The sequence below is a fragment of the Sinocyclocheilus rhinocerous genome, unplaced genomic scaffold, assembly GCF_001515625.1.
Source record: "Sinocyclocheilus rhinocerous isolate Xijiao unplaced genomic scaffold, SAMN03320098_v1.1 scaffold114, whole genome shotgun sequence".
Classification (NCBI taxonomy): Eukaryota; Metazoa; Chordata; class Actinopteri; order Cypriniformes; family Cyprinidae; genus Sinocyclocheilus; species Sinocyclocheilus rhinocerous.
The window spans coordinates 115,449-134,967 of record NW_015646344.1 but is presented as its reverse complement, the minus strand read 5'-3'; the positions used below and the strand labels follow the sequence as shown (position 1 = coordinate 134,967).

Here is a 19,519-nt window from a genome sequence, read left to right as displayed (position 1 = left end):
TTTAACTTTTGGAATGCTACACGTTACATTGGTTTTATTTGGACTCTTTTGTTTGTTTAATTGTTTTCTCCAACTTCTCAGATGGAGGCATGAGAAAGAGATTGCATTGCCTTCATTGGGCTTGTGGTTACTGGGCGACCGAAGGGACTTTTGTGACTTTTATTCCTCCCATTTGGAGTGAGGGGGGTGACGAATTGCAAGTGGGTAGGTGTTGACACCCTAGATTACCCTTGGCGAGCGTAGTGGTTTACCTCTGGGCTCGCACAGACCCAAGGGCATGGAGACACAGCTCGAGTTTCTCTTCATTCTCGCATAAATCTTTCGCCTTTTACTAAAGATTTCCGTGAAGAAAATGATTGGGAATAAAGTGTACATAAAAATACCAGTATTAGAGGATGAAGGAATAATGGCAATAACAGATAAGGAAAAGGCAAATATATTAGGAAAGAAGTTTGCCAGTGTGCATAGTGGTGACCATCTAGATGATATTCACAGACAAAATAAAGAAAAGATTTTAAATGAAAATAGGGATATGTTTTTTAAACAAGACAATGTGGAAAGTACCATGGATGAAGAAATTAATATGAATGAATTAGTGATGGTATTAAATGGTATCAGAAATACTGCTACAGGAGAAGATCAATTGAGCTATGTCATGTTTCAGAAATTACCAGAAAAAATATTAGAGATAATATTGTATCTATTTAATAAGATTTGGGAAGAAGGTAAAATGCCAAAAAGCTGGAAGAGTGCATTAATACTGCCTTTTAAAAAATCTGGAAAGGATCCTGGTAACTACAGTAACTACAGACCCATCGCCCTAACATCCCACCTATGCAAGTGGATGGAGAAGATCTTAGTTAATTATTTCAATTATTTCCTTGAATACAGAGGTTTATTTGCACCATACCAAAGTGGTTTCAGAAAAGGACGTTCTACAATGGATGCTGTTGTGAAAGTAAGTAATGAGATAGAGAAAACATTTAAAATGAAACAATTAATGAATATTGTATTCTTTGATATTGAAAAGGCTTACGACTCTATGTGGAGGGAAGGGTTATTAATTAAACTAAATAAGATTGGAGTAAGAGGTAGGTTCTATAATTGGGTTTTAGATTTTTTATCGGAAAGAAGATTTAGAGTTAAAGTGGGATCAGAAGTGTCTGAGGAATTTGAAATTGTTAATGGAATTCCACAAGGAAGCGTTATAAGTCCAGTGTTATTTAATGTAATGATTAATGATATTTTTATGAATTTGGATAGAAGAGTTGGTTCAGCTTTGTATGCAGATGATGGGGCCTTTTGGGTAAGAGGACGAGATCCCATAGGTGTGATAAGTACAATTAAGGAAGCAATAGGAAAAGTAGAACAATGGTCATATAATTGGGGCTTTAAGCTTTCTCCAAGTAAATATTGTCATATGTTATTTATCAGGAAGAAAGGGATAGACAAACAGAACTTAAAGATATATGGTAACAATATGGAAACAGTAGACTGTTTTAAATATTTGGGTATGTGGTTAGATCAAAAGGGTAAATGGAAAGTACATACGGAAAAGGTGAAATCAAAATGTAAGAAAGTTATAAACTTAATGAGAGCATTAGTTGGGAAAGACTGGGGAGCAGATAAACAATCATTGATGTATATTTATAGGGCTCTAATGAGGTCAACAATAGATTACGGATGCTTTGTGTATGGAGCAGCAGCGAAAACACATTTAATGAAAATGGATAGAGTTATTAATAAAGCTTTGAGGATTTGTTCTGGTGCGATGAGATCAACACCAACTAAGGCAATCCAGGTAGAGTTAGGAGAAGTGCCTTCAGACCTGAGAAGAGATAAACTTATGCTTACATACTGGTGTCGCTTACGTGGATGTGGTCATGAAAACCCTACCAATATTGTTATTAAAGAATGTTGAGAATACAACTCTTTTCAAGGTAATGGCTTTGGATGGGTAACAAAGGCTAAATCAGAGGAATATAGATTAGACAGTATCTGTTTTAACACTCCTACTCCTATTAGTAATATCCCTATTTGGTTGTTTCCAAAAACTGAGGTAGATTTAAATATAATGGAACTAAAGGATAAATGGGAAGAGAGTGAGAAAGGACACATGGCAAGTCAATACATAAAGAGCACATTTTACAGTTATTTAGATATTTATACAGATCCAAAGATGAAGAAAATAGGGTAGGCATAGGAATATACATACCAACATTGAATGTAAGTATTGGGAAAAGATTACCTGATCAGTTGTCAGTTTGTACGGCAGAGAAGATGGCGATTATTGTAGGGTTGCAGTGGGTGGAGTAAGTAAAACCTGATAGAGTGGTATGTTGTGTTGACTCTGTAGCAGCCCTTTACAGTATTCAAAACATGAAATCTAATAAAGAAGATGTAATGATAGAAATCCATCAAAATTTATTTAGATTGCGGAGGCTTCAGATAGATGTGAGAGTTTTGGCTGAGCACAAAGTTATGTTTAATAAATTATTTATTTATTAATCGTAATACAACGCTGACTTTGTTGCATACATTTGACCAAATTGTTTGCTTTTGTCTTTATTTCCTATTACATAAATCTCTTATACTTTATACTTATTGTTTTATAATGGTTATTTTGTTCATTAAAACTGACATTTAACAAAAAAGGCAGAGTTGTGCTTGTCATATTTCATTTTATTATAGGCTATACGGTGAAGATAATCAGAGTATATGTGCACATATTACCTAAACCACATATTAATATGTTTTATATTTTTAAAATGAAAATGAAATGAGTTCGCAAAATTGGTGTTCGGAAGGGGTCCCCTAAAACTGCTATATGAACATTTGTTGACAAAAAATCCATCCTCTGTGTCTCTTGGATTATGTGAGTTCTTTCAGAGAGACTTCATAAAGCGTGTGATGTAGCTTAGGTTCATCTGTTTGCCGCTCAAGTGAAAACAAAGCTGCAGTTTGACAAAAAGATTGTCAGAAGGAATTTGAAGATGTGATTCTGTTCTTGTGCTTTTGCCAGCAAGCTGCCTTGCAAGCAAAATTTTCAGGTCCATAAGAGCAGAAGCTCAGTGAAACTGATTATATGATTCAAACCCCTGATCGTCGACGCAAAACTAGAGTTTGCCATGTGAACATGCTCAAGGCGTACGTGGAGAGAGAGCTGAATATTGCTCCATCCGTGGATGTTCCATTAGTCTCCTCCACGGTCACTATAACTGCCTCTTGTGTTGTAGAAGACAATGGCGTTGCTCAAATTTCTACTCCTCAGCTGAAAAATTCTAGTATTTTGGGTGAATTACGCAGCTATCTTGTGCATTTATCAGGAAAACAGTATGAGGATGTATGTAAGCTGATCCAGTCTTTTCCCTCTCTTTTTTCAGATGTGCCTAGTAGAATGTCTGCATTGTGTCATGATATTGAGGTGGGAAGTGCCTCCCCTGTGAAGCAGCATTCTTATAGGGTGAATCCACAAAAGCGTGAGATTATGAAGGCTGAGGTAGAATATCTATTAAAATATGTCCATGGAGCACTCCATGTTTCCTAGTACCCAAGCCAGACTCCACATATCGCTTTTGTATGGACAATCGGAAAGTTAATAATATTTCAGAACCCGACTCCTTCCCACTGCCTCGTATTGAGGATTGTATTGGGTGTTTTAGCGCACCAGAGGGCACTCAATATCACGCCAGTGTGTATGTTGTATTGTTAATAAAGGAGAAGACTAGAGAGTTCTCAGTAAACTACAATAGTTAAAAAGGCAATCCTCTCAGCGTATCCTTACTGTTAGATAAACAGATAAGATATAACATATTGGCGATGAGGATGATCTATTCAAATGCCTGATGTTTGCAAGGGGAAGGACTGGCTACTGAATATATTTGATTGGATGTATGTAGTGAGATTGTGGAACAACACTTGATGAAATGGCTGTGTTTATCGGTCATATGGATGGCTTTGATGAGTCAGTCAAACAGTGGGCTACCTACATAGAAAGGTTTGAACAATTTGTTGCTTCAAATGACATTGCAGATGAGAAACAAGTTGCGGTGTTGCTGAGTGTAATGGGTTAATCTACATACGGACTGCTGCGGAGCTTAATCGCCCCAGATAAGATATAATGACATTGTGACTGTTTTGAAAGAACATTTCTCGCCGAAACCGATCGTTTTTGCAAAAAGATTTAGGTTTCATAACCGCAGTCAGCACGAGACCGATTCAGTAGCACAGTATGTCGCAGTTCTGAAAAAGCTGAGTGAACACTCCTCACATAGTGGCTCAAATTGACATACTCATACTGGCAAGAAATTAAGAGTGTGAAAAAGGACGCACAGAGACAGTGCTATCAAAACACAAAAATGGAAAGGATTGGGCTTGTTAAAAGGTATCAAAGCCACAGTGTCACTCAAGCCACAGTCTCAGCCACGATTTTGCCAGGCACGCAATGTCCCCTATGCTTTGAAGCCAAAAGTTGAGGCTGAAATAAATCGTCTATTGGAGCTGGGGGTCATCTCCCCTGTAACATGCAGCAATTTGGCTACGCCAATCATGCTAGTTGTAAAAAGAAACGAGGATTAGAGGATTTGTGGTGATTTTAAGGTATAGTGAATCCTGCCCTTTGTGTTGAGCGTTACCCGATTCCACGAATGAAGGATTTATTCGCATCATTAGCAGGGGGCCAACGCTTCACCAAATTGGATCTCTCAAATGCATATCTACAAGTTTCCGTGGCGGAATGCTCACATAAGTGCCTCACAATTATCACGTCAAAGGGGCTGTTCTGTTACAATCGGTTACCATTTGTGATCGCATCGGCTCCTGCAATTTTTCAAAGGGCAATGGATCAAATTCTACAAGGCTTCCCGAACGTGCACTCTGATACCTAGATGATATATTAGTGACTGGGTCAGATGATGAGCAACATCTAAAAAATGTGGACACAGTCCTCAGTCGTCTGGATGAATTTGGGCTGTGTGTCCAGCGTGAGAAGTATTAATTCTTTAACGATTCGCTGGAGTACTAAGGGCATATCATTGATGCTCAGGGTCTTCATAAGTCACCGGAAAAGGTCAGGGCAATCGTGGATGCACCTGCACCAAAGGATATACCCAACTTTGTTCATTTCTGGGACTTTTAAATTATTACAGTCGATTCATCCTTAATCTGGCATCAGTGTTAGCCCCACTCAATGCTCTTCAATGCTAGCTCAAATTGAAAGAGAGACACTTGGTATTGTTTTTGGAATACAAAAATTTTACCAATATCTGTACGGGTGGAAGTTTACATTGTTTACAGACCACCGTCCATTGACAACCATCTTCAGTTCAACAAAAGCCATTCCATCCATGGCTGCTGCTAGGTTGCAGCGCTGGGCTTTGTTGTTGGCAGCTTATGACTACAATATCCAGTATAGAGACGGTGCAATGCAATGCAGATGGGTTATCACGATTACCTCTGCCAACTGCACCTCAAGTTAAGCTGGAAACCGTGGAGTTACTTCAAGTAAAGCAGCTGGATGCTCTACCAGTACTATGCACAGACGTCTGTAAAGAGACAAGGGCTGACCCCATTCTGTCACAAGTAATGGAGATGGTGGCAACTGGGCGTTTCCCACACGTCATGGATGCAAATAATGTGCTTGCCCCATATGTGTACAGGAATGATGAATTGACTACACAGCTGGATTTCCTCATGTGGGGTTGGAGAGTGGTCATCCCTCTAAAGCTGAGATCCAGGGTACTGGCAGAATTACATACTGGACATCCGGGTGTCATTAGGATGAAGGCGGTTGCACATATTTATGTCTGGTGGCCTGGTATTGACGTTCAGTTGGCAAAATCAGTTGGCAAAAACCTGTCAGACATGCCAGCAGACACAAAAAGCTCCTGGCCCCTCACCCTTACACCCGTGGAAATGGCCAGAGTTACCTTGGCAACCCATACATGTGGACTTTGCAGGTCCATTTGAAGGACACATGTATCTGGTAGTAGTAGATGCTCACTCCATATTTTAATGGCCCGAGGTTTGTGTGATGGATTCAACTACATCTACCAAAACCATTCAGGTGCTGAGGACACTGTTTAGTCGTTATGGACTCCCGGAAGTGCTGGTTAGTGATAACGGACCTCAGTTCACCTCCGAGGAGTTTCAGACATTTCTCAAGGCCAACGGAGTGACGCACACACATTCTGCACCTTTTCACCCAGCTACAAATGGTTTGGCGGAATGCATGGTTCAGACAGTAAAGTGGGCGTTATTTGTTCGAAAGGATCAATTTCCATTAAACAAAGGTTGGACACCTTTCTACTGGTGTACCGAAACACACCACATGACACCATAAAATAATCACCTGCCATGTTGTTCCTACATCGTAGGTTGCGATCTCGCTTTGATTTGCTGAAGCCGAATGTGGCCTCTGTGGTTGAAAAAGCTCAAGGCAAACTTTGCCAGTGACGTCAAGTTCATGCTAAAGAAAGAATATTTGCAGTGGGTGACAAGGTATTAGTTAGTGATTACCGTCGAGGAAAGAAGTGGATGCCCCGTGTGGTTTCAGCAAAGACAGGTCCAGTATCTTACATTGTCGATGTGGGACTTTCAGTTCACTGGACACGTCATGTTGTTTAGATCTTGGCACATCAGAATGACTGCGACAATGGAGATGAGATTGGTCCAGAGACCATTGATGTCCCTGAGGGGAATCTGGCAGATCTGTGTGAACATCCAATGTCTGGAGAGACATCACGTCCTAGTCTCGATCCAATTCCAACAGGATTATCACAATTGGAGATTCAGCCACAAGGGACACTGAGGTGGTGTTACACACTCCACACAAAGAGACTAAGCGCTATCCTGAACGTACCATCAAGCCTCCAGTAAGGTTTAGCCCTTAGGGCTTACCTTGATGGTATAAGCCAATTCCATTGTTTGCATGTTGACAGTCATGGTGCTGCATTTAATTTAAAAGAATAAGCACAGTTCATTGAACAATGCTGGTGTTTCATCACAGTTGTTCTATATTTTGGTATTACTATAAGTGTTGCATTATACAGGTGAATCATTGTGTTATGTTGTGGGCATATCTATGTATATGTGGACAAGTATAAAAAAGAGAGAGAGGGAGATACACAGTTTGTTCATGTTAAGTGTATGTAACATTGTTTCTGAAATGAATACAACAACACTAAGTGGGGAGGAAAATGTGATATATGCACTTAATGTTTTAGCGCACCAGAGGGCGCTCAAGCCAAGGCAAGTTTATTTATATAGCACATTTCATACACAATGGTAATTCAAAGTGCTTTACATTAAAGGAAGTAGAATATTCATAAAAAATAATCACAACAATAAAACAAAGAATTTAAAATTATTTAAAAAATTGATTTAAAATGAATTTTAAACAGTTAAAAATAGAAAATGATTATACATAAAATACAGTGCAATCAGTTCGGAAGTAGCACAGTGCTCATTCAATAAATGCACAGCTAAGCAGGTAAGTTTTGAGTCTGGATTTAAATGTGGCTAATGTTTTAGCACATCTGATCTCAATTGTGCAGATCGATCTTGATCGATCAAGATCATATTGTAACAACTGGGGGTTGTTCAACAGAATGTGGGGCTGTCTGGAGCTAAACTAGGCTACTAGACTGTTACTGAGCTAATTACTAGCATCTATGCAGCGCGACTTTTACACTTGGCTGACAGAGAGTGAGAGCACTCGTGTCCCATACACCGCACGACCATGAGTGTCTCTGGAAGCAGGCGCGCTGACAGAACAAACCAGCAGGAGGTAGCATTGTCTTCTTTATCCTTTTATTTTGAACACAGAATGAGAACTTGCAAAGACAAGGCCATACCGCCGGGTCCCTCCCTTACACACCTCTCTCCGTGATGGTAACGTCCACACTTGCACATAACAGGGCACTAAAATGAACCCAACCCACACGAACCAACCTGAACATAAACACGCATAACAATGCTAACACAACAACCCAACCATATTACTTAACGCATAAATCAGCTATAAACAAATACCCAAAATGCACCTGGCTGCTCGCGCTGCGTGCCAGGTCATTACAATATATATAAGATCACGCCTGTGTGTATGTTGTATTGTTAATAAAGAAGAAGACTAGAGAGTTCTCAGTAAACTACAAGAGTTAAAAAAGGCAATTGTCTCAGCGTATCCTTACTGTTATATAAACAGATAAGATATAACAAGATCAATCTGTTAAAAGGGTACTGGCAGGTGCCTCTCACTCCATGGGCTTCAGAAATTTCCGCCTTTGTCACGCCTGATAACTTTCTTCAATATACTGTCCTTGCATTCAGGACACGAAATGCACCTGCGACGTTTCAAAGGCGCATGCAGAAGATATTATCTGACTTACCGAAGAGTGATGCATATATAGATGATGTGGTGCTGTATTCAGACAGTTGGACAGAGCATATGAACAATCTTGAGTTATTATTTACCTGATTGTCAGATGCTTCTCTGACTGTAAATCTCGCAAAATGTGAATTTGCGAAAGCAGACGTGACATACATGGGAAAGAAAGAGGGTCAAGGAAGTGTGAGACCTATAGAAGCAAAGGTTTCTGCAATAATAGATTGGGTATTGACAACATGGGCATTGATCATCCTGTGTGCTATTTTTCCAAAAAACTTTTCAAAGTGCCAAAGTAATTACATCACAATTGAGAAGGAAGCTCTTGCTTTAGTGCTAGCGCTTCAGCACTTTGAAGTTTATTTGGGAGGTAGTAGTGGGCCCATTATTGTAGGCCGACCATAACCCTCTGTCGTTTCTTTCCCGTATGCGTAATGCCAACCAGCGATTATTGCGATGGGCGTTGGTTGTGATGAAAGTGATACCAAATTTATTTAAAAACTCTAATCAATAAATTACATGTATGTTCCCTCCAATCATAAATTCACTTGCTGTAGAGAGTGCATAAACATCCAACTGACCTGGAATCCATCAATGTATCAACGTCACAGAAGACCTTCACAATTCAGCAGTTTTCTGCTGTTAAACAAAATGATACATTTTATACAATAAATAAATGATGAGATAAATTTGTTCAGAAATGTTTGCGAATGATCCAAATTCTGTACGTAATTGTCTATTTTAAGAATAAAGACTTACAAAAAACTGTGACTCTTTTGTAATCCATTTATTGTTGATCATTCAGATATCAGATGCCACATTTGGTTGGGAGGGACTTATTCAGCAATAAATAGAGCATAATTTCTGAGCACAATCTTATTCACCTAGACACTCTTCATAGACTGCTGGTGTGTATTAATTTTCATATCTTCAATAGCAATTTTTGGTTTGAAATGTTTTGTCAGGGCATAATATTACTGATGTGATTATATATATATATATATATATATATATATATATGTATATCTATCTATCTAATCATATATATATATATATATATATATATATATAATCACATCAGTAATATTATGCCCTGACAAAACATTTCAAACCAAAAATTGCTATTGAAGATATGAAAATTAATACACACCAGCAGTCTATGAAGAGTGTCTAGGTGAATAAGATTGTGCTCAGAAATTATGCTCTATTTATTGCTGAATAAGTCCCTCCCAACCAAATGTGGCATCTGATATCTGAATGATCAACAATAAATGGATTACAAAAGAGTCACAGTTTTTTGTAAGTCTTTATTCTTAAAATAGACAATTACGTACAGAATTTGGATCATTCCTGTATAAATGTAACCAGGATGTTGCAAGTAATAATATGACTTTAACTATTTCATTAGTTCATGTTCTTGACAACAGCAGCCAAAAATGCAATGAATTTCATAATCTAGGTGATGAGACAGTGCTTTTGCTTATCTGTATACTGATTAATGTTTATTTTCAAGACTTACTGAAGCACATGTAAGAATGCGTGCACTGAAATGTGGTTGAATAAAACTGATTCACTGGCAGTGGTGCGGCTTTCTCAAATTAAAATCAGAATCACAAAAGATTATTTTAGTTACATTTACACATTTCGCAGATGCTTTTATCCAAAGTGTATTCAAGTTAGACATTTCTTCAGTTCATGTATCCCTTGTTCATAGTGAACAGAACCCATAGGATTTTTACTGCCATGCTTTGTTGTTTGAAATCCTGTAATCAGACACTTTATGTGTGAACATCTCGTGATCAATGTGTACGCAGTGTAAACAGTGTTTTTTAATTTCTCTGGTTGGGAAAATTTAGTTGTTTGGTCTTGTGTTCATTATGCTACGTTTTGCATCTCAGGACCCTGGCTGTTTGCCAAGCTTCTAGTGCCATTAACAAAGGTACTTCATACGATCTGCTCACTGCAAGTGTTTGTTCTTAGTTGCATCAATCTGAAAGTGGGACCAAAGCATTTCATGTAATTCAAATATAACTAGCCTACATAAAATGCCTCAATTTGGAGGTACGATCTTGGCTATTTTTTCCCCTCTCAACTCTTATAAAGGTACAGCAGATCTTGTGTTTGATCAGGGCTGTGGTGCAGGGTCTTACACTGCACGTTATGATCTGACAATGCAAATTAACTGACAATCCCTAAACAAACCACTCTGTTAGTGTGAAGTTCTTGCATGCACAGTTTAATAGGATTTGAGTTGTATTCATGTACAGTTCAACAGTATTTACTGATAAATGTATGAATGTGCTACAGTATCTTTGACATTTAAAAAAATATATTGAAAAATGATTAATGTTTTTTTTTCATGTCACTATAAAATGTGTGTTCTCAGTGTAAACAGTATTCAATTCTTTGAGTACATTTGCGTTGTGTTTACTTCCTCATTAAATAAGGAAGAAGCATGTAGCTCTCAGTAAATACAGGTGCATCTCAATAAATTAGAATGTCGTGGAAAAGTTCATTTATTTCAGTAATTCAACTCAAATTGTGAAACTCGTGTATTAAATCAATTCAATGCACACAGACTGAAGTAGTTTAAGTCTTTAGTTCTTTTAATTGTGATGATTTTGGCTCACATTTAACAAAAACCCACCAATTCACTATCTCAACAAATTAGAATACTTCATAAGACCAATAAAAAAAACATTTTTAGTGAATTGTTGGCCTTCTGGAAAGTATGTTCATTTACTGTACATGTACTCAATACTTGGTAGGGGCTCCTTTTGCTTTAATTACTGCCTCAATTCCTTGTTCCTGAACAGAATTTGCTTATGCAGGAACTTCTTATCATATAATCTAATGCTTACATCCTGATCGCAAGATCACAGATTAAACAGGGATCTTTAACTCTGTGGTTGGGTACATTTCAACTGTTTCGTTTTGTTTGCATTGCCACGTGTTTTGCAAAAATAACATGGATAATTTGATCTCAGAATTACAGAATTTGAGGTCTGAGATTTTGTCTAGATGCAATATTTAAATAGTGATTTTAAGTAATAATCACCAGTTTCATTTATATTAATAAAACATAAAACACTCCAAATACTTTTGCTGCTTGTTTAGTTTATTTATTTGAAATGATTTGCAACATTTGATTTCATTGCATTCAATTCACTTTAAATTGTAAAATGGAAGTTAACGTATAGTGCTTTTGAGTTGGGATAACATGAATGATTTTTGCTGACAGCTGAAACTGGACAGTGGATTTCCCAGCATGCTCTGCGTGGGATTGGATACGGGCTTCAACGGGCTGAAGCCCAGGGGCCTACACTGGGAAGGGGGCCCACTGGCTGCAAGGAAATTATATATTTTTGAATAATTATTTGAATATATGGGAATATGCAGCAGTGACAACAGCATTTTGTAAACAAACTCACACACTCATTTTCAGCAATGCCCTGTTTGTAGTTTATAGTGAATGGTTCAGTTTAAGTTTCCCCCACACAGTTTGTATAGTTGGTATGTTCCATGTATTCTACCGATATACTAGCTAGCGGAATACACAATGCATGCGCTAGTAAAGCCCAGCACGAGAGTTTTAATGAACTTTATGTTAACGTGGGGGCTACTGTAACGCTGTAGCCCATGGGCCTCTGGTTATCTTAAGGCGCCCCTGTAGTTGCCACAGCATAAACGAAACCGCAGGAAATTGAAGTGAACAAAGGACAGAGTTCTTACTGACGCAATCTGGATCTTCATTAAAAATAAAGTCCATCCACTCTTTCCTAATGTTGGCTAACATATTTGACCATGATTAACATGTTGCTTGCTAGTATGATTAAAATGTTGCTAGCATGTCATAGGTGGTGTTTTGTCAGAAACGGAGCTATAAGTTCGCATGAAACACACTGACATCTTCAACAGGCAGCCTAATAACAATATCATGAATGCTCAGCATGTTCACCTATACGGTTTGGTTACAAACATATACACCTTTTCATTTTTTTTTTTTTTTACATTAGTCTCTGCATGAACAAATAATGGCTTAAACATAATATTCTCACTTAACAATTAGCAAATTTTTTAGAAGCTGTCAATATGTTTTATACAATTTTTTTGTGTGTCTAGGTTGTGTCCGTATTGTGTCCGCACTGAAAAAAAAAACAATTTAAGTTGGTTGCAAACAATTTATTTTAGCTATATTAAAAAAAAATATATATATATATATATATATATGTTAAAAGTTAGTCAACTAGCCTAAATTTGTTTATTCAAATGTAGCTAAAATAAATTGATTGCAACCACTTACCAAAAAATAAAATAAAAAATTGTAAATTCAATTAATCTTTTTTTTTTTTAAGTGCGTTTTGAAAATCTGCAGCAATATAATTATTATTATGTATATATTATGATATACATTTTGACATTTTTAGGCTACTTAACGATTAGTTAAAATCCAACGAATAATTCACATTTCACCCAATCTTCAATTACAAAAACAGAGCTTAATCACAAGAAAATTAATATAAAGCATATCGACAACTTCAATAAGAAATATTATGCGCACACACACGGAAGTAGCGAAACATTTAATATTTGACAACTGTTTTATGGACATGTTAAATGACCAACAGAGTTCAGCAATGCAAACTAGATTGATTTTTTATTATTTTTTTTTTTTCTGTTTTGAATTGAAAATGAGCTGTGTCACTGTGCGCGAGGTACATGCCATCATGTCACAAACACCAAAGCAGTTCAATATACATATACAGCATGCACCTCTCTGACGTAGCCTACAAAAACCTTGCTATAAACATATATATATAATTAATTTAAAGGGGTCATATGATGCGATTTCAATTGTTCCTTTCTCTTTGGAGTGTTACAAGCTCTTGGTGCATAAAGAAGATCTGTAAAGTTACAAAGACTAAAGTCTCAAATCCAAAGAGATATTCTTTATAAAAGTTGAGAGTCAGCCACACCTACCTAAAACAGCTTGTTCTAACACGCCCCCACATGTCTACGTCACGATGTGGGAAGATTTGCATAACGCGCCCAAATGTTCACGCAAAGAAAGAAGGCGTAACTTTTATTCTCGCTGTAGTATTGTTGCTGCCGCCGCCGCCATGTCGTGAAGGCGCTGTGTGCTTCGTTGCGAAAGTGAAACTACTTTCTTTGGTCTTCCAAAAGAGGATGATATCCGCTTCGTCATGCCTGGAGCTGATCCGTGCTGGTTGCTGAGGAAATACAACAACTTCGCGCTGTGGATCATCGGATCGGCTTTCACCGTGGACGAAGCGGAGTCCAGCCCGGGTCGTCACATGTGCTTGCCGCTCCTTCGTCGAATCCGCCAGCCGCGCCGTTCTCAAGCCTGCCGCCTCTGCTCACGCTAGGCCGCCGTGTGTGACACTGTGTTTCGTTGTGTAAGCGAAACTACTTTGTTTAGCCTTCCAAAAATGGACACGACTAGAAATCAGTATATAATGTTTTTTTTTCAGTTATTGTAAAGATTTGCATAGGCATTATTATATACACTGTACATAATAAACATAATATATAGCTTAGTAAATTCACTAAACAGTAAGAAACAACAAAATATCTACTTTTTTGGATCAGTAATACAGATCAATAGCAATGTATATTTACACTTGAATTTATTCAGTTAATAAAATATCATTTCCATTTAGCAAAAAAAAATAAAAAATCTAATTTTCTTGTAGTACATTGAATTAAATGTTTAAACCAACACTGAACTGACTGGAGCTGAATTATGACACTACTGAGAACAAGTATGACTGTTGGATTTGCCTCAAAGTTTACATCATTGATTCTATTACTTTCCTCTTTATCACTGTGAAGCTGCTTTGAAACAATCACTATTGTATAAAGCACTACAAAAGTAAAGGTGACCTGACTTTATTAGCTGTAATGAGATGCTGGTCACTAGTTGAATTGATCGTTCAGATGGATCGAGCAATAACTTCCCTCAGCCGTTTTCAGTTTGTATCCTAATAAACTGCTAGTTTGTCTTTTGTTTTCTCAAGTTCATTAACAATGTTCTGTAACTGATTAATTAATTTCCTCATTTTAACAATGAATTCCCCAGCCTTTGTGTTCATCTCACTTTCATCTATTTCTTCATCTATGGGTGTTTCTGCTAGTTTGTCCATGTCATCGAGCGTCCTGGTATTTTCAGCTGAGATCATGTTAAACACAAGGCTGAACCCACCATAAACTTCTGAAATTAAAGTCATAGTTTCAGACACCTGCTTAGTCAGTTCAGCAACCTCTTCTATCCATATGGCATCTTGCTCTCCCAATATTTTCTCCGTACGCTCAAGAATGTCTTTCATCTTTTCAGCCATAGGGGTGGTTTTATCCTGAAATTCCTTCCGTTCAGATTCAATGCATTTTCTTAACCGTGTCATCTGGCGCTTTTTCTGAGAGCTGCAGCTTACACTTATACATCGAGCACTTATGAATGTATATATAGCGAAAGCAAGAACAACAACAGCAGCAGCAAAAAAAGCCCCTACAGTAAATGGAGCTAAAGCTAATCCTGCAACTATAGCAGCAGCTCCACCTATCCCCATCCATCCTGCAATTCTAGAGCCTTCAGTGGCACATCTGCAACCGTTTTCAAATGTTTTGATGATATGACGCAGTCTCTCTGTGCACTGCTGGAGCTGAGGGTGATCTTTCTCGTAGAGTTCAATAAATTCATCTTTGAGACGAATAACTCCAGCTCTAGAGAAAAGAAATATTAAGAGCTTATAATTATATATTTTACAATTTCAAATGCAAATGTTTTTTATTAACGGTAACCATATTTGTTGATAAGCAGATGTTACTTACGATACTTTATTCTAGATATACTGCCTGTCCAAAAACAAGTCGCACACTCTAATATTTTCTTGGACCGCCTTTAGCTTTGCATAATATTGTGCTTTCATTATGGCATTGTTTCGACAACATTATGCAATGTCACAACATTTATTTCCATCGAGAGCATACATTTTGTATTGACATTTGGAAAGTCAAAGCACTCTGTAAAGATCAGGACTCTGTGGTGGACCAATTCATACATGAAAATGATTCCTCATGCTTACTGAACCACTATTTCACTATTTGGGTCCAATAAATCTTGACATTGTCATTCTGGCATATGTAGCCTACATGCACGTCTTCCAGTGTGGTTGTTTAAGAAATGAAGATGTACACACGGCATCAGTTACGGTTAGAAGAATTGTTGCCAAATATACAACAAGCCAGAAACATGAATCACTGCAACAAATGAGTAAACCCTATTATTTTCAGTGTTTACTTACTGAAATGCAAACAGTGACTTTTTTTTTTTTTTGGTCAGGCAGTGTATTATGTTCAAGAGATATTTTAATAATATTGCACCATAATATAATAATGTAATTTTTGTTTAAACACCAGTCTCCTGAATCAATGCGTAGCAATGATTTCTCACATTATTTCGGGAGGTTCATCCATGCTTTTGCGCCGGTGGTGATGAATGGATGATGCCGTTGCAGCTGCAATTGAATAACAAGTTGGATACATTATCAGTTTGCATCAGATTATCTCATAACTATAAAGAAAACACATAATTAACATAACGGTTCTTTTATAAATAATACTTTATGCGCTTTTTATATATATATATATATATATATATATATATATATATGTATATTGTTATATTTTGCTATAGTGTGATAATTTAGTGTAATGCATTCTTTTGATTCCTAATACTGTCTTATTTTGCAACAAATACATTTTTGAGAATTAAATATCTTAAGTGATGTCATAACGGAACTTTTGTAAGTGAATTATTTTCTCTGATGTATCTACATCTGTTGTGCTTTTTCATCTTGTATTTTCAGATTTGTAGCATTTATTTTATTGTTTTTTACCTGCTACACGATTGTCAAATTGGTTCAATTTTTTCCCAGTGAAATCCGTCACATGATGTAAAGCCCCCTTATTTTTCTGTTCTTCTCCAGCTTTCCTCAGATCCTCCAGGTTCTTCATCCATTCATCTTTTCCCTCCTCCTTCAGTCTGGGAATCAAGAAATCCAGATGCTGAAGAGTGAAAGCGCTGTCTGCTTTTAATGCGATCTCAGACAGACTCGCGATGATGATATAAGCTTCATGCAGCAGTTTGGACTTTTCATTTGCAATCTTCTCCAGATCACTGATCAGTTTTTCTTCTATTTCTGTGTTATTCTCAGATTCTTTCATATTTCTTTCATGTTCGTTTGAAATAGTTTCATATATTTTTTTATCAAAGCTGGTTTTAGGCTTTTCACCAGTGCGTTCATACTCCAGTTTAAGCTCATGAAATGTCATCGTGATGGTCTTTGTCTTCACCACATATTTTTTATTCTCTCTGACATGTTCACTGTAATGACACTTTCCTGTACACACAGTGCAGTGGCTTTTTGTCATGACTTCACAGCTTGAGGGATCTTCCCAGCATTTCTTATGACAGTTTTCCTCACACACATTGCAGCAGGTTTGGTTTCTGCTCCACCACCATTCATCGTCTGTGGGGACTTTTTCTTTGACAGCGGTTCTGACTGTAAACTGAAAGTTTTCACATTTCTGAATCTTGTCTCTTTGCTCTTTAATGGCTTCCTGAATCGCAGTCAGTTCTTCAGTTTTGACCTCCTCCTCAGGGATTCGCTCCTTCAGATTAGAGACACAGGTCTCAAGTCGTCTTCGCTCTTTCAGAACATCTAATGTCATCTGAAGACTTTTTCTGTTCTTTTCTTCCAGCAGTGTCAAAAACTCATTCATGCTTTCGTCTCCCATTTCCCAGGCTGATTTCAAAACACTCTCAGACAGATTGTCTCTTTTCTCTTTCTGCTGGTTGTTGAATAAGAAATTAACAGGTTGTTTTTTCCCATCTCTTCTGCAGGGAATCTGGGCTTTCTTACTGGCACTGAGAGCATCTCTTGGATGTCGTCCATCCGAATGTGTGAACAGAAACACTATGTTGTTCTCTATATCTTTACCAAACAGAGAAAGAACTGAGTGAAATATGTAAAGCTCTTTTCCAGAGAGTCGATTCTGAGTCGCCTTCATCACAAAACACACTGCATCAATGTAATGAATCCCATCCTCATCTGAGAATAATCTGATCAGATACTCAGAAATATCTCTGTCTTTCTCGTATCCTTCAGTGTTTCCGTATCCTGGAGTGTCAATGATGGTCAGAGATGTTGGGTTTTCTTCAACAAACACCTCATAAACAGTGATCTCAGATGTCTGGGTTAATGATTCTTCTAAATCTTCTTCTTCTGTGATTTGGTAAAACTCTTCATCCTCAAACTTCACTCCCAGTAAGTAGTTGATCATGGTGTTGATGAGGGTGGTTTTCCCAGCACCGGTTTCTCCCACCATCAGTATGACTTTGTTCTGCTTGTTTCTGTCTCTTCTTCCATATGTCCATCGTCTGACCTTTTTTTGATTCCCATCAATATATGTTCTGTCTGTGTTCAGTTGGTAAAGTGCTGGAGGACCTGGATTCATGAGGATGGCATCAGGATGTGATCTACAAAAGACAGAACTGATTCAGCATCAACATGTTATGATCTCAATAAGGTATAAACTAGTATAGGGACAGATGATTTGCTGTGACAGGATCGTGGTTGTTTATGACTGTTAGTGTTGTTTCAGTCCTGAACAAAGTCAAAACAATATTGAATTAATATTTTAAGTCAACATATAATTCTTGTTCATTTTGAAACACTTTAGTCGTCTTTTTTGTGTGTGTGTCTCTTCCTTGAGAAGCTTGAGATTTCTCTTGTAGTTTTCTCCTGCCATCATTTACTAACAAGTCATAGGCAATATGGTAAATAATCACATTTTAGTTAAACACCTAATTATTTTGATTCTCTGAATCAAACGAGTTAATGAATAACAACAATCTCTTACGCCAATCTGGGAGGAACATCCTTGCTGTTTCGTCGGTGGGGCTGAATAGTTGATGACATTGTTACTGTGAATAAGAAAAAAATACATTCTCTGTTTGCATATATCAAATTATCACGTAATATAATTATGAGTTAAATATTAAATTATGAGGTTCAATTATATATTTGCTAGATCGCCAGTCTGTATTTAATTCAGCGTGCAGCCAGCAATTTCTTTGTTCTCATTACAGAATTAGCTATTTACTACCAAGTGGATAACCAATGCAATTAATAATATAAATGTATCAATATTTATCGTTTTAAAAATGGATTTATTCCAATTAAAAAAAATTGGAGGTAAAACATTTTATTCTAAACATTAGTGTAAACATTTTATCTCACCTTGTATTCATCGACGTATACACCACACTGAAAACCTTCACAACTCATCAGTTATCTGCTAAACACAATAATGTATTACATTTATTCAGGGCCGTCACCACCATAGACATTGAAAGCATACAATTAGTTTATGTTCCTCATTTTCGCTTTCAGAAGCGTGCTCTCGTGATCGCTATGCACTTCTGCCGAACACGCACTGAGAGCGAGCTCCGCTGCAGACTTCTACCCGACAGTCAAAGCGGCATTACGTCACAAAAGTGTGGACACACAAGCTGTGGCTTTGTCCAAATACCCACACTTGCAGTCTTTGCACTTGACCACTTGATTACTTAAATGATGTATTTCCTGTATTTGGCCGAATTCTTCAAGTGGGTGTGAAGAGCACAAGTGTGTGTACAACTTTTCATTACCTGATGGGACACACTTATAGTGTTGTAAAAATGCAAGTGTTTACACAGCTTTATTTTCATTTTAATTTGAAATACTTTGCATTTTAAAGTCAACTTCTAAATGTCTGTTCAGTCCATGATGCATGATGGGATACACTTAACCTTGAATAGCGCTCTGGAGTGTGGGTTTAGTGTGCGTTAAGGGTACTGCACTTTGGCATTTTGAAGACATGGGACAGACTTGCACACTTACTTCCTGTCGCGCGCACGCGCTCTCAAGTGGCCAAGACCGCAAGTGTGGGTATTTGGACAAGGGGTGTGTCTCATTTAGAAGGCTGCGCCCTCCGGAGGTCGCATTCAAAGGCCGCATACGTCATCGAGGCTGTCTCATTTCAGAAAAGCAAGTAGGACACTCCGAATGCGAC

General features: G+C 37.6%; 1 protein-coding gene and 1 long non-coding RNA gene across 2 annotated transcripts in view; both read right to left on the bottom strand.

The window, feature by feature from the left end:
• The window catches only part of LOC107707308 (uncharacterized), an 18,274-nt gene extending 8,720 nt beyond the window's left edge, over positions 1-9,554 (bottom strand). The window contains exons 1-2 of the long non-coding RNA XR_001636239.1: positions 9,534-9,554; positions 8,965-9,022 (exon numbers count right to left, since the gene is read on the bottom strand). This is a non-coding gene — a long non-coding RNA (uncharacterized LOC107707308). The remainder of the gene's footprint in view (positions 1-8,964; positions 9,023-9,533) is intronic.
• A 4,587-nt stretch (positions 9,555-14,141) lies between these two features.
• LOC107707304 (uncharacterized) overlaps positions 14,142-19,519 on the bottom strand; it is a 20,383-nt gene continuing 15,005 nt past the window's right edge. The window contains exons 2-6 of the mRNA XM_016511293.1: positions 18,706-18,763; positions 18,326-18,389; positions 16,300-17,942; positions 15,855-15,918; positions 14,142-15,124 (exon numbers count right to left, since the gene is read on the bottom strand). Coding sequence (XP_016366779.1) covers positions 14,386-15,124; positions 15,855-15,918; positions 16,300-17,942; positions 18,326-18,384 — 2,505 coding nt within the window. The 5' untranslated portion in view covers positions 18,385-18,389; positions 18,706-18,763 and the 3' untranslated portion in view covers positions 14,142-14,385. The remainder of the gene's footprint in view (positions 15,125-15,854; positions 15,919-16,299; positions 17,943-18,325; positions 18,390-18,705; positions 18,764-19,519) is intronic.